We start from the raw sequence: 23985 nt of genomic DNA, 5'->3' as shown, positions 1-23985 counted from the left end.
CGTGGCAAAAGTCTTATGGGATGATAGTTTGTTGATTAAATGTAAGGATACTGGACAAATATGGAGGACTGGACCTGCCATATTTAATTATATATACAGATAATATAAAAAAAGGCTCGATAAATTAATTCATGTGCCAATAAACGATACAAAAAAAAAATAAAAGGCATTTTCTATGAAGTCTGTAAAATGTGACAAAAATGGTTTTTTGTATAGTCATTTCTAATCATTTTAATTGAATTTTGTGTTAAAAACCCTTGTTACGTACTTTAACATGTCATTTTCCATAACATTTATTTCGTCCTTATTTATATTTGTCCTTCTTTAATTTTTATCCCTGCATTTATTTTTTTGCAGTGTTTTCTACGTACATTTTCTTTATCTCTTTGTGGCCCCAAAATTATTTATTTCTCTATTTTATTTTCATCTGACATTTTATGTATTGGCTTTTTTTATATACTGTATATATTCAGTCATACAGTTACCTCCCCAGTATTCCCCCTCTTGCATTTTCTTCCTCTATTTATTTCTCCAAGCCTATTTATTCCTGCGTCTCTATTTTACATCTCTGTGTGCAATTGTGCTTCATTAGTCAAATGAAGGTCTTAAGCTGTGTCCTGGGGTCAGCTCTTTGCCTATTGGTTCATTTGTAGTAGGCTGATGTGCTAACAGGGCAGAATCAACGAGGCATACCTGGTGCTTGTGGTCTTGGTAGAGAGAAATGAAGCGGTGTTATTTGAAAACCAGCAGAATTGGTCGACTCTTCTGAGGATATCGCAGAGGAACTTAGACATATTGTAGTCTTAGCTGAAAATCACACAGCCACTGATGACGATTAGCATTTCATATGGATATAGAAACGGAGAGAGTGTTTTCGATTGGCTTCAACCCGGTGGACCACATAAGATGAGTGATCCAGATACAGTTACATTGTAATAACAGACACATCCCTCCAACAGTTTGATTTAAAAGCACTTCCCCAATGAAAAAAACAAGGATCTGATACCAATTTAAAAGCAGTCTTAATCTCCTAAAATTCAACATCATTCTGTACAAAGAAGACTCAATGTTCTGATACATTAAAATGCTTTTGATCAGGTACTCATCGCTGCTTTTTATTTGATTGACTTTCAGGCTTAAACCTTATTTTTTTCTTTCTACACCAAGATTAAGAGCACAAAACCATTTAAAGAGCCGGTCATGATGGTAGATAAAAATGGAAAAACATGAATAATGCCATTTGGATTTATTAGAATGATAATTGTCCAAGGGTGAACTGATTATTTCGAGTACAGATGGATGTCATGCAGCAAGAGCATACAGTTAGTCATGGCTCATTTGAAATGTACAGTGTACATGTTATAAATAACATTAGGAATCGAACACAAAGACAGACAGGTTAAAGTTCAGTTTATACACCAGACATCTGAAGGTAAAATATTCCCCTGTCAAAAACAAATCAATATATGATCACAGTACTGTCAAGTCACTACATTAGCAAAACCCAAAAACAAAAGAAAAGAAAACAGAAAAATATACAAAGGAAAATCAACTCAGGTGGAGCGATTGGCACAAAACTACATTAACAACAATAATAACAGTCTGTGCAAAGTGTGTGTCGGTGTGCTCCTACTGGCCGTTCCTTTAGGATATAAACTACCACAGATTTAGTCGTTTCGTCTGGTGTGAGTTTCAGACGTCACTGTCCAGATAGTCTGAAGTGTAGATGAGCGCAGCTCTGTACAGCACGGAGGGAACGAGTGGATTCTGGGTGCCAGAATCCACCGTCTGATTCTCTACAAGTGTTTCGTATGTTTAATGGGAGGGGTCGACCGGTTACTCCAATAACGTACCTGCAAAGTCTCCCAGTCTTTTGTTTTTTTGTGGGTTTTTTTTTTACAAAAACCTCTGATAGTTACAGTGTTTCAGCCTAGCATTTGGTGATCATTTACATACAACACATTACTGATAAAAGCTAACCAAGCATTGTTAGATAAGTCTGTGTACTCTAATAAAACATCTTTCTAGAACTGATTTCACAATTTCTCAAAACTAACAACTGCGACACAAGTGCGGAACACAAAAGCTTTTTTTCCTATGAAACATGTAGGAGTTTGGCTTGTCAAACATGGCTTAGCATCTACAGATATTTGTAGCATTAGATCAGACATTAGCGCCAGATGAACTATTCTATTTCCTGCCAAAATAAACATGTCTTACAAGTAAACGTCCTGAAATTCGCATTAACAAACAGGAATGTTGTAGAATTTAGTTAGGGATTGTTTCATTAGTGATTGGTTTTAGGTGTGATTTTTCTCTCTTTTCTGTATTTGGCTGTCGATTGTTTCTGTTTCTGGGATAACAGATGAAAGTAACTGTGGCTCATTCACAGTTTTATGTTTCTCTATTGTCCCTGTTGAGCTGAAACCCTGTTAACAAATAATGGCATTTTGTATTTGCGAGTGCAGAAAAAGGACCTATCGCACAAATACACAACATATATATCATTCATCAAGCTTCAGAAACAACTATAGCATGTTTTATAAAAAGCAAAACAGACTTTTGGCAGAACACCAGTGACTTACGCCACGATACACTAAGGAAGAAGAGCAAAAACAGACTGATGTAAACTATTATCCCTGTTTGGTACTTCTATACAGACAGAACACGCTCCTGAGACTGGATTCTGCTGAAATATTTCTGCTTGAATCAAACATTTCACACTGAGTATTTGACTAATGCACTAGTTTGTGCTTTAAGAGGATGTTCTTATCAACTGAACTGCACTTTAAACTTTATTTTTTACTCTTCATTACCGCATTTAATTCATACAAATACATTTTTTATCACAAGTAATTTTGGACCCGCTAAGATATGGCGCTAGTTTTTCGTTAGATAAGACGACTATTAAAGGTTAAAATTCATATTACTGAAAAACACAATTTATACATCCTCTGTCTACATATTTCTTTGTACTTTCGTGAGACAAACTGTCATATTTAACTGAATATGTTGTGTATTTGTTTTGTTTTTTTTAGGTCCGTTCTGTATTTTCAAACCACACTGTGTTTTCCTGAATGCCTGGACTTCTGTAAAACATGTTTTACTTGTTAAGTTTTAGCAGGAAAGTTAGCTCCACACTACGCAGTATCCCCCAGATCAGTCATTTTAACAAATATAAAAATTAACCACAACCTATTCTATTTGGAGTTTCTGAACCCTTTTTCCACAATATGAACATATTTAACATATTTAAGCTCATCTTTTCCCCCCATTAGTACGCCTCCTTTGTTTTACTCCCTTTTTCTAATTTACACGACTCATACTGAAGGACCACGTTGAAAGCTAAGTACAACATCAGCGCAGGATCGTATTCTGCTGTTTTTTTTTTCTGTCACATCTATCCTGTCGGTATGTGAAGAAATAAACCTGAACAAATGACGAAATGTGCAAAAATTTAAAGTGGACGTCTGCACAATAAAAAGGAGCTTGGAGGATCGTGAGCACCTTGGTTGCACTGTAATAAAACTGTAATAAAATTTGAATTTAAATGGATACGTACAAACATCTGAGTAAAAATAAATACAGGCAATAAGAGAGGATTCAGATTGTGTTGGGAATGTGTAACAGTAAAGAAGGAGGTATATGAATCAATAAGGGACTGCTGCATTTTAAAAGCAAAACGACAAAGAAATTAAGACTAGGAACGAGCATCTGCCGTCACGTCGTACGAGTCTAGGAATATAATCATCAGCAGCTAAAATGGTCACACTGGTCTGATTCATGAAAGTAAGATTCAGACACAAAAGAAGAACGAAATGCATAAAAATTAACAACATTTCAACATGTGAAAACTGAATAAAAAAAAGAAAGAAGTCTTCGAACGAGCAGCAGTGCATGCAGATTTTCTGGTCCTGTATAAAGTAAGGCACCAGAGGTTTCCAAAAATTCACTTGGTTTACAGTTTATAAAACAACTAAATTCTTCAAGTGTAAAAGGCAGTCTATGAGAGTGCATACGACAGATACCGACATCAGGTGGAGTCACTGGCCTCAGGCGTGAGCGCTGGTCATTTTCTGCAGCAGCGGCATCTGTTGAACAAGGACACGTCATTAAAAACATAGACGAATAAAACTAAAACGTTTGGTTTTTCAGCCACTACAGGTGATCGGTATTCTACACTGAACCTAAAGTCCTGCAGGACGGAAATCTAAAGCCAAGTTCAGACCAAAGATTCAGACGAGATAAACCAGAACTGTCCTGGAAGTAGTGACGACCGTGTGAACTTCTGTTGGAACTGGAATCCTTTTTGTAGCGGAAAACATTTGTATTTGTTCATGCATTTTCTGTAACTGCTTAATCCTCTAAAGCAGATGTGTGAAACATACGGCCCGTGGGCCTAAACCAGCCCGTCAAAGGGTCCAAGTCATTTTGCACTTGGGATGAATTTGTGAAATTCAAAAATAACACTGAAGATATTAACAATCAATGGTGTTAAACAGAACTTAGTTCAGGTTCCACAGACAGACAAAGATGATCTAAAGTGGGTCAGACCAGTGAAATACTATCATAATAAACTATAAATAATAATGACCTCACCATTTTCTCTTTGTTTTAGTGTAAAAAAAAAGCTAAATTACATGAATATGTGTACATGTCCAAACTGTTCTTTCACAAAAACTGTGAATAAGCTGAACAAATATGAACAACATAAAATGTCTCAGGAGAAATAAGTGTAATTTTACCAATATTCTGCTTGTTACTAAATGATCTGTCTTTGTAGATCCACTGTGATCTGTAAGTTGTAACGAATGTGTGCAAATGATAAACAAACAAATATTATTAATTAAAATTGTGATTATTTTTCTTAAGACATTTTAGTAGTTTGTGGTTGTTCATGTTATTCACACTGTTTTTAAAGAATAGTTTGTAGATGTGAACATTTCCATTATGTAATTTTACTTTTTTCTTGGTCTGGCCCATTTGAAATCATAGTGGGCTGAATGTGGCCTCTGAACTAGAATCAGTTTGACACCCTTGATCTAAAGTGTCTCAGGGCTGCTGGAGTGTTTCCCATCAACCATCAGGAGAAGGCGGGTCTACTGGATGTGACAGGGCTGACGAGAGCTCCTTTTATTATTTACCTGGGATTCTGAAAAACCTCAGAAATTACCTGGATTAAAACCTTTTTCTTGATCCCAAACTCTCTCTGAGAAACATTCCCAGTCTGGAGGTGGGAGAATTCTTGAGGGGCGGGGCAGTGTGCTGAAGAACGCTGGTTGGTGGAACACACTTGCAGTGTTCCACATATGTTTAATCCCATGTGCAGCTGCAAACGTGTTTATTCCATTTCTACAAGTTTCACTTTGTTTGTGTTTTAATCCTTTGAAAAATGGAGCAAAAGAAGAGACGCTACGAGAAGTGGACAACGATGATCATCGCAGAAGGAATTCAGCAGGACTCAAAATGACCCAAGGCTGATTTGAATACATTTGGCAATGGTATAATATAATAAATAATAATAATAATAATAATAGACAATAGACAATAATAATTAAATGGCATTTGATCCTCATTAGTGTTTAGAATAAGGACCCATGAATTTATACCAAACATGCCAAGTATTGGATTTTAAAAATACGAACTGAATTTATTAACACCAATGCATCAGGGAAAGAAGGAAAGAAAACCTGGACTTCTGTTTAGAGTTTATTGATGGTCCAGAGTCCATTTATTAATTCTATCAGCAGTTTCTTTAGTAAATGCCAACTCAATGTGCCATGTTGAATTACAGCCAAACGCAGAGAGAAAAAGACACGATACCTTCAACCAGCCTCTGGATTGGTGTGAACTGGGCCGACTCAGCTCAGTTTCGCTGAGTCATTCCAACAGTAACTTAACCTGTGACAATAAAACTGTTTTGTCTTGCCGTGAATCTTTGGCCTGAACTGGGCTTAAGGTGACAGGTACATCAGGCCTGTGACTGGGATCAAGGTGATGATTATCAACAGATGTAATTTTTCCTGGATTTACACATCATATTTATCCACAGGACAATACAGACTAATTTAACTGACCTTCTGCTGTGGAAGTGCTGTTTTATTTTAGCACATTTTAGGTTTTCCTTATGTCATAAAACCCTCATTTTCAACAGAAAATCCTGAGTTAGGTGGTGGAGATTCAACTGCAATGTCAATGAATTTGAATTACAAGTAAAATAAAATAATGTTTTGTTTTTTTTTTTACTTAACCAACATTAACACTACAAATCTATAATTTAAAAGGTATAATTAATGTTACCATCATTTTAAAACCACAACAATTGATGGATGAAAAAATTATACTTTTCTGAGACAAATTGCTAAAAATAAACAAGAGGGTGAGAGTTCTGACACTTTTCTCCACCCCATCTGATGGTAAACTGAACTGTGTTTCTTACCTTTGACAGATCCACGCCGGTGAGGGCGTTGACGGACACGGGGAGCTCAGCCAACAGGCGGTTGACCTCGCTTGTCACGCGGTTTCCGTCCCCGCTGAGGATGACAATCTCATTGGTTTTGGCTAATGGCGCTGCCACCTTGGAGGCAATCTGCAAATACAACACACAACTCTTTTACTGTGAGCAGGAAATAACAATAAAAATCTCCCATATTAAACAACAGTCATGTGGCACATGATGACTCATGGTCATGATGAAGAAAGTGTGACACAGCTGTAACTTTCCATCAGTTACAACATGGTGTTAAATCCTTCTTTTACATAAATAACCTTTGACCCTGAAGGTGAATAATCACAACAGCATCTTTACACTATGTGGAAGAGAAACACTGGAAAGGACACGACAAAGTCTTCTCTCATGTTGAGAGATTAAATAACGTACAAGCCAAAAATTTAAACATGTTTTTTTTTTTCATCATTTTCTACAAAAATTAGTCATGGCTTCATGTAAAGATTAAATAACACATGAAATTATAGGACAAAAATATCTGTTATCTGAGATTTTTCATTGTAGCCACCCTTACTCTTCCCTCAAATGGCTTCAATCTACATATAAAAGCCTCTGTGTGTATGCGTGTATGTATGTGTGTCTTGGGATTCACACAAAATCCAGACAGAGCTGACTGTTGCAGTTTGTCACACTTATGTATTTTTGGGCCAAGGAAGAGACTAGTGAAAACGGCAAGCTGATAGGACCAATATTTTGGGAGATATTAGTAATTTTGGAATACAATAGCCTTTCAATCATGTTGCTATGTCCAGAACGCTTTGGTGGTGGCAGCTGGACAAATGCGGTACAGCATGCAGGAATACACAAAAGCATTAAAACTATGACATCTAGAACCCCTGCATCCCCATGGGTCAACACGCTAGTTTAAGAATAATGCTCCTTCACTTTGACTCTGTGATACGATAATGAATATCTGGTTTTGAAATGAAGCCTCTTTTAAGAACAAGAGAAGTTGTATAAACAGATCCTTCTGAAATGTCACATCCAAGTGAATAAACCATCAAACTGTGATATTTAGTGATATCTAGGGGTGAACTGAACCCACTCCTATTCACCTCTACAGCGGAATGTAAAGGGCCATCATTAATGTCAGTGTTTGTTTTGTTCATTGTGGGATTTTTAGTGAAGTGGATATTAACTCTAGTACACTCTCAGACATAGTAGAAGACAGTAATGAACCTCAACATCCGACGCCACCTATTATCAAACCAATGAAGAAGAAGAAGAGGAAGCCCGTTTTGAGCCACTGCCCAAACACAGTGGACTCTGTAGATAAAATCAGCTCATCTGAAAGTAAGTGAACCCACGCTGCCTGTTGTGAGGAATCTGAGTGCGTCTGTATATGAGGCTGGATGTGGACTCTACGTTACCTTGGGCAGGGCTTCGAGGACGAGGGCGGTCTTGGCGGCCTCTCCGTAGTGATGGTACGCCTCGGCCTTCAGTCTCATCTTCTCAGCCTCTGCTTTACCCACGGCTTCGATCGAAGTGGCCTCTGCTTCACCAATCTTCCTGATTTTCTCAGCCTCTGCCTGAGCGATCAACACCTTCTTCATCCTGATGCGGAGGAAACATATCTGTCACGCATTTTTAACAAAGACTTCACATTTCACACACATTTCAAAACCAAGGACTGGTACTATACGTTCCATGACCTCTGTGTAGGTTCTCATTTGCCCAGGTCATGGTTCTTACTGGTAGTTCCTCTGGGTTCAACTGGACTGGTTTTGCTCTTTTGAAAATGTTTCGTCTCTCATCCATGAGAGTTCTTCAGTTCTAAAAACTGGTTTGGGGAAACTGGACTTATAAACCTGCAGGGGGAGTGGTCTGTGTAGGTGTTAATCCCAATTTAAGTGTTAGGGTCATAAGTGGGGGGTATCCAGTAAGTCCAGTTTCGCCCACCAGTTATTAGAACTGAAGAAGTCTCTTGGATGAGAGACGAAATGTTTGTTGTCAACAGAGCTAAACCAGTCCAACTGAACTGAGAAGAAGTTCCATGACTGTTTAAGCACATGACCGACTGCACTTTGTAGAACAATACGGATCAAGAATAATGCCAAACTGCACTGTTTTTAGACAAATAATGACACCACAAAGCTTTTGCAGCATCTAAACTTCCACAAACTAACATCGTTTTTAACCTTTTTGTTCAGGTTCTAAATCTGACAAATTTTCTCCTTTGTTTTGTCATTTTCACCACAGTCAAAGCCTAGGTATGCAAATGAGTCAGGAGTAAAAAATGTGACAGACGTAAACATTCCCAGGACTGCGCCGTGAAGAGGATGTATTAAGTATCAGCTTTAAAGACTGGAGTCTTCATTTACAGTCAGCATTCCTCCACATTCAATACTGTGATTTTTGACACTTTTTCAAAATTTTGTGACTTTTTTGGGTCTGAAAATGAGACAGAATATGAAAAACAAAACAAAACAAAAAGCTGGCCCATATTAAGCAGATGTTGAGGTAAATAGAGGCTGCACGTTGTAAACTGTGAAGTCAGTCGTCTATCTATGAACCAGGCTTTTCTCTGAGCTGTTGTCTCCTGCAGACAGAGGCTGTGGAGTCAGTGGACTGTATCTGACTCGGCGTACTTGTAAACCGACAGCGTTCACTCACTTTTGTCCTTCGGCCAGCTGCTGCATTTTGAAGGCCTCTGCCTCGGCTGGCCTCTTCACAGTGGCGATGAGCTCCTTGTCCGTGCGGGAAATCTCCTTCTCCTCGATGGTGATCTGCTTCTTCCTCTGGACCACTTGGATCTCGATCTCCTCCAGGCGGATCTTCTGCTGCTCCTTTGCCGCCTGCAGCTCATACGCCAGCTGGGCCTCGGCTTTCTGAAAATGTCGAAAGAGAAGGCAGGGTAGGACAGCAGACAAAGCAGAGGATCTTAAAATACGTCAAACATGATCAAACTTCATAAGCAAAATCATACAAGACATATAAACATGATGTATGTGATGATGGACAGTAGGAAGTTCACTGTGAGTGTGCGTTTTGAGGCTGAAGCCAACATCAGCACTCAAACGTAAGACTTAGATGTAAGGAGGTCCCACACAGGAAAAATCTATGTTTGTTAATAAAATAAATGTGCAGTTTCCCATTGTTTGGGAGCATTACTATTTCAGCAGGGGTGTCAAACTCATTTCAGTTCAGGGGTCACATTCAGCCCAATATGATCTCTAATGGGCTGGACCAGCAACATAATAACAGTGAAAAAGTAAAATTATATTATGAAAATGTTTACATCTATAAAGTTTCCATAAAAATCTGAATAACATGAACAACCTGAAATGTGTTAAGAAAAATAAGTACAATTTTAACAATATTCTGCCTCAGTTTAACATTTACACATCTTCATTACACCTTACAGATCATAGTAGATCTACAAATACACAAAACATTTAGTAACAGGCAGAATAATGTTAAAATTCCACTTACTTCTCTTAAGACATTTCAGGTTGTTCATATTTGTTCAGTTTACTCAGACTGTTTTGTAAAAGTATAGTGTGTAAATGAAAATTGCAGCTGTAATTATTTTTAGGTAATTATGTTATTATTTTACTGATCTGATCCACTTTAGATCATGTTGGTCTGTATGTGAAACCTGAAGTAAAATTATTTTAACACCACTGATTTTTAATATCTTCAGTATAATTTTTGCATTTCACACATTCATCCCATGGGCCGGATGGGACCGTTTGATGGGCCGGTTTTGGCCCATAGGCCGCATGGCTGACACCTGTGTATTACAGTACCACTGTAAAACATATGGAAACATAACGTGCCCGCACTGGAAAACTTTCAGCCTTCAGTCCACACCAGGGTTTCCTCATCATTGACTATCTGCTGTGCCCCCGGTTGAGAACTACTGGTGCACATCAAAGTTTTTACACATACGGATGGACAGATGGATGACAAACTGATGGCAATACCCTGTGGTGAGGGCCAAGGGTAAAAATTAGAGCAGATGATAAAGTACATCCAAAGAAACCCCTGAGAACAAACCGATTGATCAGATCTAGCTTTGATGCTATGTTCACTGACTGTGAATTAATTTGGCTTATGTGCTGCACCTAAAGCTTATAACATCAGAGAAAACCCTTTGAGAAGTACGTCAGAATAGAAGCTGGGGTGAGCGTACCTTGGTGTTGACTTCCTGGTTGAAAGCAGCTTTCTGCAGCTCCAGCTCTCGTTTGGAGTCGGCCATCTTGGTGTCAGCCAGAAATTTGACGTCCATCATTTCCTTCTTACATTCTGCCTCCTGACAGAAGAAAACAAAGCAGGGTTGTGTTCAGGTGCTGCCTGCAGACATTCATAAACCTTTACACAGTCACCCACAGCCTAATGCCAGGGCTATTGAATGTCCCACACAAAATGTACCCACTGTTCATGTCTGAGTTTTTTTTTTGTCACTTTTCACTTAACCCTTTAGGCGCCATTTTGCGTAACTTTTAGTAAAATTGAACTTTGAACATATTTACATGAAACTTTTCTTTGTGTTTTGTTTTTTGTTGTCATTTTATCCTTAAAATAAATGAACCTAAACATTATTAAAAAGTAAATTGCAGTAGGTTAGTAGTTATCCAAGCAGCAGATGCCAAATCTAAAGAGTTAACTTGAGATTATGTAGTGGCATTACCAAGGTTTACTACTTGTAATGTGTTTTGAGAATGTTTTAGGCCACTTTCAATAGCAAAAAATGAAGTAGTTGGTTTGTAGTTGTGTAAAACCACGCTGCTGAACTTGTCAAACTGGCTTTTTGTACGAATGAAGCTTTTACTGTTATTATAAACACACTAAAAATTAACCTCACAGCCATTTGTATTATATTTATGTGATTATTCTCCTGTGAACATAAATATAAAGTGTGTTTTTCTTTAACCAATAATTATTTTTTTCTGTACAGTAAGCTAACCCTTTATCGTGTAAGTGACTATTTTTGGTAATTTCTGCATACAAGACAGTGACAGCAGCAGTCACAGTGAGGATAGTGAGTCCACAATCTCAGGTCCAATGTGGTCTACGGGGTCTGTGAGGTCCACCTCTGCATGAACAGTGAGTGTACCTGCTTTGTTAGGTACCATTAAGTAATGGTACTAATGTAAGGAATGATGTTCAAAGGGATCATGCGGATGTGGACGGGGGTCTGGATCAGCACTTATGTTGGTCTAATGTTATAAAATACATCTTCCTTTCACCTTACATGTGTTTTTCCTCATATTTTTTATATTTACCTCTTGGATTTTTTTTTTCCATTTATGGGTAAGGAACCAAATATGGTAACTTCATTAACCTTGATTTTCTACATAAAAAAACAATTTTTTTGAAAAATTTCACAAAAGTAATAAAGTCTTGTTATGTCCTCCATAAACACAGTAAGGTTGAAATTTTGAATTTCAGAGTATTTCTATGAGTGAACTATAAAGGGTTAAAGGATTCCACATTATTCCCATGACAATGTGCTAGACCCTCCTTACCCGTATCCCAGCATCCCTCTCTGCCTCAGCAACACCGATGTCTGCATCCCTCTGGACGGCTGCAGTCTGAGTCTTCCCCAGGGAGCTCAGGTAGTCAAGTTTATCATACACATCCTGCCAGGAGAGACAAACAGGTACATCACCTTCTGCACTTATTACATGCCACACTCGACAGGGAGTGAAAATCTTGACGACTACAAGATCAGATTTGCAAAATAATGACCAATAAGATGTAAAAGTTGCGACAAAAGTGATGAGATATTTTTGGTCTTTGTAGGATATACATGCAATCAGTTCTGTATTAGAAATGTTGTGTACAATTGTATTTGCAAAAAAACTGTAAGCATCATTTGGTTGAAATCAGCCCTGTAGACATACGGTGGACTGTATGAATAAAACTGTTGTGGTTCCAAATGCTTGAGGTCTCCACTAATGAGCTATCTGGACCTGATGCATCACTAAAACTATCCTAATCTGGACTAATTCACCTAATGATAATGGATTCTTCATGTGGTCAAGCACTAAGTCTGCACAACACTGCAATTAGCCCTGACCAGCAACAGAGACTACATGAGGACGTCTCCTCCTCCTTGGTAACAGAACCTGAAAATCTGAAAACATCACATGAATGTAACACAAATATACACACAGGGGCGGCGCTACCAATTATGGGCCCCATGAAAGCATAATCATTGTGAACCCTACTGAAATTGAGTATCTTCTCAATCTATTGGAAGGGGGGGATGTACATGGGGATGTGGTCCATACACGTGAGTTATGATACTGTTAAAACGAAACTTAACATGCTTTCAACATTCGCCTCCCGACTTCTACACCTACACCGGATCTTACACAACATTTTCACAATTTCTATATCCACTGGGCCACCTCCACTGCTCTATGGGCCCCCCACAAATACTGGGCCCCATGAATTTGTCATGTTCACCCCCCCTTATCAGTGCCCCAGTGTACACAGCTTGGATTCGATATCACAGTCGTGTTAAAGGACAAACCTATAGGCAGCGCAGACAAATGGGTAAGGTTTGGAAGAGGTTTAGAGTGCTATTGAACGGATTAACTTGTCCATGTGTTTCCTGTATGTTGGGCACACATTGGTGGTTGATGTTTCACACAGAAATGGGCAGAACAGAACAGAACACTCATCAGCTATTCTGAGCAAACACTGTTGTCATATGGAGCCAGGCGTTACCAAACAAAGATGAATGTTTAACTTCCCATCAGTTCATGAAGTGGAGGTCCTTTCTCCTCAGTTTACTGCCTTTACTGCCTCTAAAACACTATTTATTTCAGAGCAGGAGTTCATTGTGTAAAGCTTTAACTCACAAATTATACCTGTCTGAAGCTCCTACAGATGGTCACTTTCTTTTTGGTTACCACCTGTGATCAAAGGCAACTGTCATTTATTTTTAGTCATTTTTTCACTGTTGTTCCTGCCGCCTCCTTCAACATCTTAAAGAAATAATTTATAAGATTAAGGTTGTGGTCAGACAACATGATATCCGCCTGATTCAGTCAGCTGATGTTTTTCATCTAGATGTAGTTTATCGAAGTGAGATGCAAATTATGCTTCAACACAAACCAGTCCCACAGATAACATTTCATTGGGCTGCCTTAAACTTTGACAACAGGAAACACTGTGGCTTCCCAGAAGCCACATGATGTTTATGCAGTTCCACAGTAAATGTCATAACATCTATGTCTATGTATAGTTGCATTAATTTTTTTGCCACAATCTTGCACAGATGATTCTGAGTTGGACCAAAGTCTTCTCCATCACAACCTATAGATTCTCAGTGGGGTTCAGGTCTAGACTCTGTGGTGTCCAATCTGGATGTAAATGATGTCTCATGCTCCTGAACCTCTGTTTAACAATCAATGAACCACTCACAGCTGTGGGCCCAAGCATCTACAGCAGAGTAGATCCAATCAGCACCAAAGACAGATGCATCCTTTCTCTACTATATCATGATAGCAGCCTCCATTTTTCTTCAGACTGGAAGCTACAGCAACTCTCTTCTAGTAATCCAATGTGGTTTAATATCTTTTCATTTTAACAGGAATTGGGGCTAGGTGGTTAGCATGCTAACTGTCATTAATGTCTTTGGAAAAGAACATCTTTGTCATTAAAGCAAAAGTGTTATTTTTCTTTCTTCTTTTTGCTCATTTTCTTGTCAATCTTAAGACTCCTTTGTATTTTCTGTCCTTTTGTACTTAATTGAAAACATTTACTACTAACTTATATTCTAACTGACTCTTGGGAGTTTCAAAGTTTTCTTCTTTTCAAACTTTCTTTCCTTCAAAGTATTCAAACCCACCTTTATGGTAAAGCTGAGAATCTCGATTCCCATCCTGCCGACATCAGGAGCTGCTACCTCCCTCACCAGTTTAGCAAACTGGTCTCTGTCCTGATAGATCTGCTCCACAGTCAGAGTACCTGCAGGAGATTTAGTCAAGAACTCCATACCAGACATCCTTATGTGTTACAGATGATACTGCACACACACACATTCATAAAGCAAAGGGAAAGTGAATTTCATTGGAAAAATCAGTCATTTCCATTGTGATCAAAGGACGTACCTAGAATGGAGCGCAGATGTCCCTCCAACGTCTGCAGAACCACAGCTTTGATATCCATCACGGATTTACCCAGAAACTGCTCACAAGCTACAGCCAGCAAGTCGGGTTCTGTCATGACTTTCACCTGAATACGACAGTGACAGAAAGTGTGTTAACAGTGTTACACTTCACAGCAGTTACATTTTCATACGCGTGGACAAACTTTACCTACTGATATAAAACTGAGATGTTGGATTTTTATGGTTTCACAAAATAAAAACTAATTCAAGATTCTAGAATGTTTATTGTCATTATGTGTACACATAACAAAATTTAGACAGATGATTTTTGGCTAAGAAGGTGCAAACTTAAATACTCAATTAAAATATAAAACACAATATAAGAATAGGTACATCGTATGTACAAAAGAAATGTAAAAACAGTATGTACAGTTGTAAAAACAGTATGTACAGTAAATGAATAGCAGTATGTGTGAACGAACTAACACTGACACTAACCCAGTGTTTTTCAACCTTGGGGTCGGGACCCCATGTGGGGTCGCCTGGAATTCAAATGGGGTTGCCTGAAATTTCTAGTAATTGATAAAAATTTTAAAAATTAAAAAAAAATCCTAATAAAAAAATATATGGTGAGTTGACAGAGACAATCACAATACATAAAAGACATGACAAACTGTGGTTGTAAAACTGAAGCACTGTGGTACTGTTTATCTTTCAAATGTTCATTGTGGTTGGTTGCAGATACTGCAGCTCTTTCATAATTCATAGCTTGAGTTATTGTTTGTTCAGTATTAATTGTCAGCCTTGTAAATCCAAGCTGGACTGACTGTAAATATCCTGACCAAGGAAAATCAAATTCTCACTTTGTGCAGTAATCTACACCTGGCTTTTCTGCTTCCATCCATAATAATATACATTATATAGACTAAATGTCATCTAAAATTAACCTTTATTTGCAACATAGTATAGCAAACTATTACATGATCAAAAACAAATTAATTTTACCAAAAAAAAAAAAAAAAAGTCTACGTTTTGAATGTCTAGGGTTGCAAGAAATTTGTGATATTAAAATGGGGTCACGAGCCAAAAAAGGTTGGAAACCACTGCACTAACCCAAGCAAAATACACAACCAACTTTACTAAAGACCAGATCATAAAGATAATAGATGAAAACTGGCAGAGTCATAAGCCAGGTTCCCATCCAACAGTTTATATTCACAAAACAAAAATGCAGAGGTGTACTTTCAATAGGCATGAGGGCATCAAGTAAATGGTTCAAACTTAACAACAGCAGAAATGTAACAAACATTACACTTTCTTTGTATGCCACATCATGAGACGGAAACATTACAAAGATGTTTTATTTGTAGTTAAAGTAAAAATGTAATGTGGCTAAAAACTGTCCACATCTGGATGCACTGAGATTAGTCTGATCTACCTCTGTCTCCTCTCTTTAGTCTTCTTTGTGTCTGACCTCAGACAGTTATCACATCTCTACCTCTTTTATTATTTTTTCATTATGGATTTAAAAGTTGTCCCTCTTTCTTCTACAGAGAGGTGTAATGACAACTTCCATAAAATCCTGAAGGGGTGATGACAATAAGTCTTATCTGCTGAATCTATATGATCAACACTCTGAATGTTTTACTGTTACATTTGCTCACATTTACCTTTCAAAGACTGAGTAAGTGATGAGAAGACTACAACATTCTTTAAATTAATTCAAATTACAAGAAACAAAGACAAATTCTTATTGTATTGGAAATGGCAACAAATCAATTCTGTATATGGCGAGCTGCAGAAACAAAAGCTGTAAGAAACACAGCAGAATGAGAGTTATGAGGGATGATTTATGAGTAAAATCCGTAAAAGCATCAGATTTCACCAGTGGTTCAAAGAAGGAAGCCAAAGTCAGTTTCAGGTTTTTGGTTCTGGTTGTGTTTATGACCTCCAAACTGACAAGTAAGGTTATATGTTATTGTATGACATACGACATCTACAATCCACTGAAGTTATATCATGATAAGTGGAATTTATTTTCCATTTAGATAATTCTAAATCAAACACCTTCAGCCTTTGTTGCTGGAATGAGGAGGTAAAATGTGCATTAAACTGCTTATGTCAAACCAGCTCTGAATAGTTCCATAGAGTACTAGAAGGAAATGTGTACAAATTCACATAATCTCTTGCAGATTTTCTGTAAATTCAGTTAAATTTGCATTTGGATGGATTATAGCATCACAGATTCACATCAGAATGAGGTTTTACCTGAGCCACGCCTGTGACAGTGATGGCCACTCCCTCTGCTGTCTCCACGTCCTCACATCTGGGCTGAAGAGTCATGATCTCCAGAGTTATTCTACAGAGATAATAAATTCCACATGTTACATGTCATTCTCTGCACAGAGGACAAACTCTTCAGACTTTATCGGAATTTGGTTGGAAGTGATGGAAAGTGTACAGTGTCCTTCAGCACCAAAATATAAATATAGAGTTTGCCTCATTTTTCATTTCCGTTTTACTTCAATGACAAATGTTCACAAAAACACCCCAAACCTGTCTCTATATGAGTGACTTAAATGGAGTAGGTTATGATAATAAGGACATTTTGTTGTCACTGGACCTGCAGTAGCTAACAAATGATTTTTGGCTCTTCATCAGCTCCAAGAGGAGAGCGCAACCTGCTATAGTCTAATCACACCCATTATGGGTTGGGGCAGCTGTGGCTCAGGAGGTACAGCGGGGTTGTCCAATAACTGAAGGGTTAGAGGTTCAAATCCTGCTCTGTCTTAGTCACATGCCATTGTGTCCTTGGACAAAACACTTCAGCTACATGTAGATGGTAACGATCTGAACCAAAAAGGCAAAAGTTGCGTTCTCACTTTTAATTCTGCAATCAGACGTGTGTTTTGGATGAAAAATCTGCATGCAGATGGACATGCAAAAATGTGTGGAATTTCCTATTTATCAATGTAATATGTACACCAGGGGGCTAGGTGGCATCACCACCACCAAGACCAAGCGCCTGCAAAGAACCTTTCAACTTCTCTTCCTGTTCTCATCCACAGCTGTCTGGTTTGCCTCTGCTGTACTGATGCATCATTAGTTTGCTGAAGGTAGTTAATGTGCCTTCTCTGCTCTCTACTGCTCTCTATAAAGATTCGTAACAATTGCTAAAATGACTCTTGGATGTAAATTAGAGCAACTAGGGCAACTTGAAGGTCTGTCGCAGGGAAATAATCCGAAATGTTGTTGTTTTCCTGTACTGGCATGTGCCTGTGATGTAAACTCTATGTGACGAGAAAGCGCAGTTTTGCGTTTTCAGCCCTTTAGACGGTGACGTGAAAGTGGAGAATTTTTAAGATTTCCACTCTGGAAGGAGGTTTCACTTTTTTACATTTTCAACCCCCCCAAAACGCTACTGCTGTCTAAATGAAAGGCACATCTGATAAAATATTTTGTTGTTTTAACCCGAGAGCGTTGTTGTGTAAACTGGGCCTTCACCCACCTTGCCTCCAGTGTCACTCATACTGGTGTACGAATGTTTGGTGGTGGTCGGAAGAGCCGTTTGGCATGGATTGGTAGCCATGCTTCCATCAGCCAGCACAGCTGTGACTGCAAATGTAGCTGACCACCACCAGTGAGAGAATGAATAATGGATCAATAATAGCAAGCGCCTTCAATGCCTTGAAAAGTGCTACAGAAATCCCATCCATTATTATTATAGTGTCATAAAGCCCAAATGTTGCAACAGGAGATGCCTTATTCTCAACAGAAATGGCTAAACATCTTTAGTTTCTGAGCCTGACACTTCTCTAACTGGTGGGCTCATCTTCAGCTCAGTGCTGCACTACATGGTGGGAAACACTGGACTGACCTACTTTTACACTTACAGGGTGGATCTGCATGGTGCATTTGCACCACAAACAGGAAGTGCTGCTCTACCACATGATGCTATGATTTTCAACAACCTGAATGTGGACAGAATATCAAACTCACTACTTTAACACTAGTTGTTCATACCATTTAAAGCAGCTTAAAATATAACTAACGACGTAATTATTAAATAAATATAGTTTGAAGGAGAAGTAAATTAAAACTTCTACTGTACACTACACTGGATATATTCAAATAAATGAAAATGTTTTTTGCAAATATCTTCATGTGTCACAAAGAAAAACTTAAATTCTTTGCACACCTATTTTTTTTTTTTAAATGTACATGTGCTTTCAAGATAACAGAGCATTCTCAAACTAAACCACTACATATAAGAGGACTGTTGAAACGTATTGTGAACTGCAAAATGTGATGACATCTGCTGTAAACAATGAGCCTGAGAAATGCATTTGTATTGCAACACTGTACGTTGAAGAGCAGAGTGCAGGATTATTGCTCAGACAAGTGGGAATGTGTGGATGCATTGTGTGCTGAAAATGAAAAATAGATGAAGTTGGACACACCAAAAATATCCTTAAGTAGCTGTGTGTTTCAATGCATAGAGAACAGCTTTTTAACTGCATGTAATGGACTGACTTCCTTTTGGTAATTTAAGACAGCACACTTGGTTTATATCCAGTTAATGATACATTTGATTGAAAAAGTCACTTTCTGCAGTTTTTGCCTGTTTTAATACAATAACCTTTGACTTTACTCTGAGCTTTTATGAACATCTACATGATCAGTCAATTAAATATAGAAAAATAGATGATTTTCACTAGAAAAAATGCTAAATCCAGAGGATAATATTGTAATAAATGGTGACAAATCATTTAGGAAAATTTAAATAGAAAAAAAAAAATATTTGGGAACTGCCACAAAAGTCACACTGGGTCTTTAGGGGTTAAGATACCAAACCAGCTGAATCAACCAGACTTTTCAAGATTCACCAGCACAAAATAATTCCAGGGTGTTACTCTGACCCTGGTCAGGCCTTCAGTGACATGTGTTCCTTAATATCTAATCACAAGTGGACAGCTCTGACACCAGGTGTTAGACAATCCCAGTGTGTTTTGGAGGTGGGTGTGTGCTTTACCTCGGGTTTTGTTTCACAAAACACAAGCAGCACACATAAGTACACAAAACAGAATGAGGAGAAACCTGTAACTAGAGCCACTGTTTTTTTCCATTGTGTTCCAGCCACACAGTTTTTGGCTGAAAGTACAAACTGACTGGTCAAAGGTTAACACCAAGAAATTCTTGGAACACAGCTAAGCAATAGGAAAATCTAAGCAGAGGGTAGGTTCTCTTCAGGTAAATCCACTATCATACACTCCTAATGGGAAAGAAGTGATGACTTACAGGAAACATGTTACATAATTTCCCTTTTATTAGTTAATCATCCTGGATGGATTAATAGATGGCAATTATCTGGTTCAGCCTCAAGTCTTCTGACAAGTTTATTTGTGATGCATTTTCAAAGAAACATTATGAAAATCAGTCTGTCAAACTTCACAGCTTGTCCTTTAGTCACAGGGAAAACGCAAGAATGGGGGAAATGAGGGCTTGAGCTGCTTTTTAGGATATTAAATGACATGTTCATTTGCATGTATAGTGGGAAACATTGTTTAATATCAGTTGTGAATGAACTATTTAGAACTGCATACTTGTGACCAGATCATAGAAGCTGTATGTTAAGTCAGGTCTGAACACCCTGTCAAGATAGCAGAAGTGGATCTCACTGCCTATGCAGTATTGTCACCTTTGGGTGTCAGAGATGAGCCACCATGCCCAGGCCCAGCCTCCTACGACATACGTCTTCACATCAGAGCCACAACAGGCACCTGAGGGAAAAGAAAGAAAAGGTTGAGGTTACACTTAATAACCTGTAATAAATTAATTACATTTTATTATCAACCTGTGCAGAAAGAAACAACAGCTCGAGAATTAAAAAAAAAAAAAAAAAAAAAAAAAAAAGGAACAACAGAATAAAAACCTTTTTGAGTCATAGGTTAAGCTCAATGTGTCAACAAACACTAAGGGAACAAATAAAGATTACATTACATCATATCACTGTTAAAAAAAAAAGTATGGCACTTGATATTGTGATTTGACGTCTGGTAATCAAATGGAAAGACTCAGAGCAACCACTGAAATCTCAGTACAGTTTTATGATACTTTGTTACCATAAAAATTTCCATGCAGGAATGTGTGTATTCTGAGTGAGACAGGTGCATGAAGGCAAGACAAATACTACCACACCCTAAGAATGCAACGAATGTTTATGGATAACAGACACAAGCCTTCTGGAGGATTGGTATGCCCTCAAGTTAACTGAAACTTTCTGCTGTGGTATATTAACCCGTAAAGACCCAAACATACACCGGTGACCAAAATCATTTACTGATATAAAAAGTTAAATACTCGTCGATCCATTGATTTTATCAATACATGGAAATAACTGGTGTAAAATGCAGTTCGTCATCTTTTCATGGTCATCAGATATGACCCATTTCAATGATCAGAGGCTCTGTAGTGAACATGGAAACATCGTCGTCTTCTACAACACTGATCCACCAGTAAAACCAATGGAGTTTAATCAATGACAGTGGATGGAGACACTTGTTTTTATGTACAGTTAATGATATATTTTACTGGAAAAGTCACCTTTTCCTCCATTTTCTCTTTTTGATTTATAACCCTCAACTGTAATTTGAGCTTTTATGCACATTAATCATGATCAGTAAATTAAATGTAGGAAAAGACCTGATTTTCACTTAATCATGCAAAATACTGACCATAATATTAGAATAAAAGGTGATCAGTTTACTTAAGAAAAGTTTAAAATGGAGAAAAAATCATTTGGGGACTGCCACAAAAGTAGCACTGGGTCTTTATGGGTTAAAACTGAAGTAAAATTAAAGGCCACAATCTATTCATATACTGTATGTTTGCATTTACAAAAATATTAATATTGCTAAAAACAGAGTCCTTTTAGTGGGAACATTTTTACCATTCTTTACGCATAACATTTAATGAATGTCTTTTCATCCAGCTGCTTTTTTTTTTTTTTTTTTTTAATATCTTTATTTATTTTTATTTGAATGAGTTCCACTACTTAACCACAGTCATGATACAAAGGAGCAAAAAAAGGAGGAGGAATCAATACAACCTATGATTGTTTTACAGTACAAAAAGGCAATACATGACCTTTGTTGTTACTATACAGGTGACATTAACTGGCAATTCGCTGTACAAAGCATGAAACAGAAGATGAATAATGAGCACTGCGAGTCTTTTTTTAAACCAAACTATGTGACTTTTCTATTGAAGTTAGAATGAATATTTACACAGGCAGTGATTTCTATAGATTTGGTGACGGTAGTTAGTTTGATTATCTTTAATGTTGTATTGTACATTATCCTTGTTAAAATCAATGCTTTACATAATTGAAGAACTGTATTACTACAATATTTAGGAAAAAGGTTCAAGGAAACACGATTATTGACACTGTCAATACACATTTCCATGAGTAAAAGACCCCTATGGAAAATCTACACCATTCTTGTGTTTCTTCAGCTCAGGTGTTGGAACTCAGTCAGACAATAGCAGGGATGGGTTTAATTTACGGAACTTAACTAGAAACCAAAACCGTAACTACATTAACTAACTCAAAACCAATGCCATGTGATGGTTTATCCCACCATGTCTGTTACTCAACCACAGCTGCTAAGTCACATGACCCAGTTCTAGTCAACGTTACCGTCGCTGACAGTTACAGCGACGTTTAGCAGCTAACGGTGTTAAGGTTCTACGAGCAGTTATTTTAACCGCTTTACGTTATATAATGCCTAAAGCAGCTAATTCATTCACTGACAGTGATAAGATATCTCGCTTAAGTCAAGTACAAGATATCCGTGATTTGGTTTGAGGTTATCTCTGGCTAACACTAGCAACCATTAAAGTTAGCTCCTCTGGAAATACGGCTAGCTTAGCTTAGCGGGTTTCGTTAAAAAAAAAAATCAGAGGATGAGCACGTACCGGAAACCACCAGGGCTTCGTTCGGTCCAACAGTTAGACAGTTTCCCATGTTGACTGAAAAGAAGACGAGTACTAAAGCGAAGGATCCGTAACGGGGTTTTAATCAGGTCTGAGGTGAACCCGAGTCTTAACGTCCTGCACGACAGCAACAACACACACAGCCCCGCCCACAGATGAGGACACGCCCCAACCAATTACTGACACTGACGTAAAGACGTAACCAAAGACGCGTAAAATAAAATAAAATAAAATAAATTCAGTGATATTAAATAAGAAATAGTATAATCGGAAGTAATAGAACAGAAATTAGCCGAATAAACTGACTTTAGATTGATAAACTGAGCAGTACATTGAAAAATGCAATGATAAAGGATCAAGTGATTAGAATAAATTTGAAGCTGATTTGATTAAAACAGTGGTACCATAATGTCTGTGTAAGTTCTCATTTGTCCAGGTCATCGTTCATCCTCAGTTGTTCTTGAAGGTCATCTCAACTAGTTTTTGTTCTTGAAAACATTTCATCCCTCATCAAAGAGACTTCATCAGACTATCATCAGAGCTGATGAAGTCTCTTGGTTAAGGGACAAAAAATTTTTCATGAACAAAAAACAGTCCAGCTGAACTTCAAAAACAACCAAAGATGTGATAAGATGACGTTAAGAAAGCATGTTCCATTCATTTCTTCTTTTATTTTCTCAGTACTAATCACATGCATCTTCATAAAAAATTAAATTAGCATTGATTATTTTAGGAAAGTTGCTTCAAGACCAGAGCCAGTGACAAATGATACAAGTATAGCCAAAAGAGGTAATAATGTGTCCAGACAACTTGATACTGAGAATGAACATGTAAGTAATGAAAAACATGAACATTTAGCATTGTAATGTTTTCATGTTTTAAGGCTAAAATGTTTACTGCTTGCAGAGAGTCAAACAATTGTCACATATATGCAAAAAAAAACAAAAAAACAAAAATCACCTCTAAAGAAGGTATGGGTGATTATAGATTTTTTTTTTTTTTTTGTAATAAAAACTAATTCCCACATTAAACAATTACTATTAGAAAGAAATATGAAACATTTTACTCAGTTTTCATTCAACAGCAACAACAAAAATCACTCAAGTTATTTAAACTAACTGTTTAGTGTCCTTGCCAGACCACCTTCTGTGTTTAATTCTCCTTCAATCCCAGACTGAGACATGATATGAGGAGTTAGATGATACTGTCCAGGTCTAACTGGGTGTGAAACCTTGGATGAGGAGTCAATGTTGTTCTCCACATTCACCACTAGATGTCAACGTCTCCTTAGTATGTGATTTATATATTTCATTACGTCTTAATATTGATGGAAATTATGCAGAAAGTCCCAAAGGTTAAAAGTGTGGTAAGCAAATCTTAATTGCTTATTGATTTGGTGGAATACACAATTTGC

At 37.6% G+C, this 23985-nt stretch overlaps 1 protein-coding gene across 1 annotated transcript; it reads right to left on the bottom strand.

The window, feature by feature from the left end:
* Positions 1–1231: 1231 nt before the first annotated feature.
* LOC115431604 (flotillin-2) lies at positions 1232–22713 on the bottom strand. Its single transcript, XM_030152087.1, has 11 exons — positions 22554–22713; positions 20275–20356; positions 16845–16935; positions 14578–14701; positions 14316–14434; positions 11980–12093; positions 10644–10763; positions 9122–9336; positions 7879–8062; positions 6440–6589; positions 1232–4091 (listed from the first exon to the last, which is right to left on the bottom strand). Exons 1-11 carry the CDS (start codon positions 22600–22602, stop codon positions 4053–4055), a joined length of 1287 nt encoding a protein of 428 aa, XP_030007947.1. The 5' UTR covers positions 22603–22713; the 3' UTR covers positions 1232–4052.
* Positions 22714–23985: the final 1272 nt, after the last annotated feature.

Source organism: Sphaeramia orbicularis, chromosome 13 (assembly GCF_902148855.1).
Source record: "Sphaeramia orbicularis chromosome 13, fSphaOr1.1, whole genome shotgun sequence".
Lineage (NCBI taxonomy): Eukaryota > Metazoa > Chordata > Actinopteri > Kurtiformes > Apogonidae > Sphaeramia > Sphaeramia orbicularis.
Note: the sequence above shows the minus strand (reverse complement) of the source record. Positions and strands in the feature narration are given on the sequence as shown.

What these genes read in the sequence shown, in the direction of transcription:
- LOC115431604 (XM_030152087.1), bottom strand. Translation starts at nt 22,602, where the DNA reads ATGGGAAACTGTCTAACTGTTGGACCGAACGAAGCCCTGGTGGTTTCC. An exon ending in TTCTCAGCTTTACCATAAAG is followed by an intron (nt 12,094 to 14,315) that starts GTGGGTTTGAAT and finishes CTCTCCTGGCAG; the next exon opens with GATGTGTATGATAAACTTGA. An exon ending in AGAGGGATGCTGGGATACGG is followed by an intron (nt 10,764 to 11,979) that starts GTAAGGAGGGTC and finishes TTCTTCTGTCAG; the next exon opens with GAGGCAGAATGTAAGAAGGA.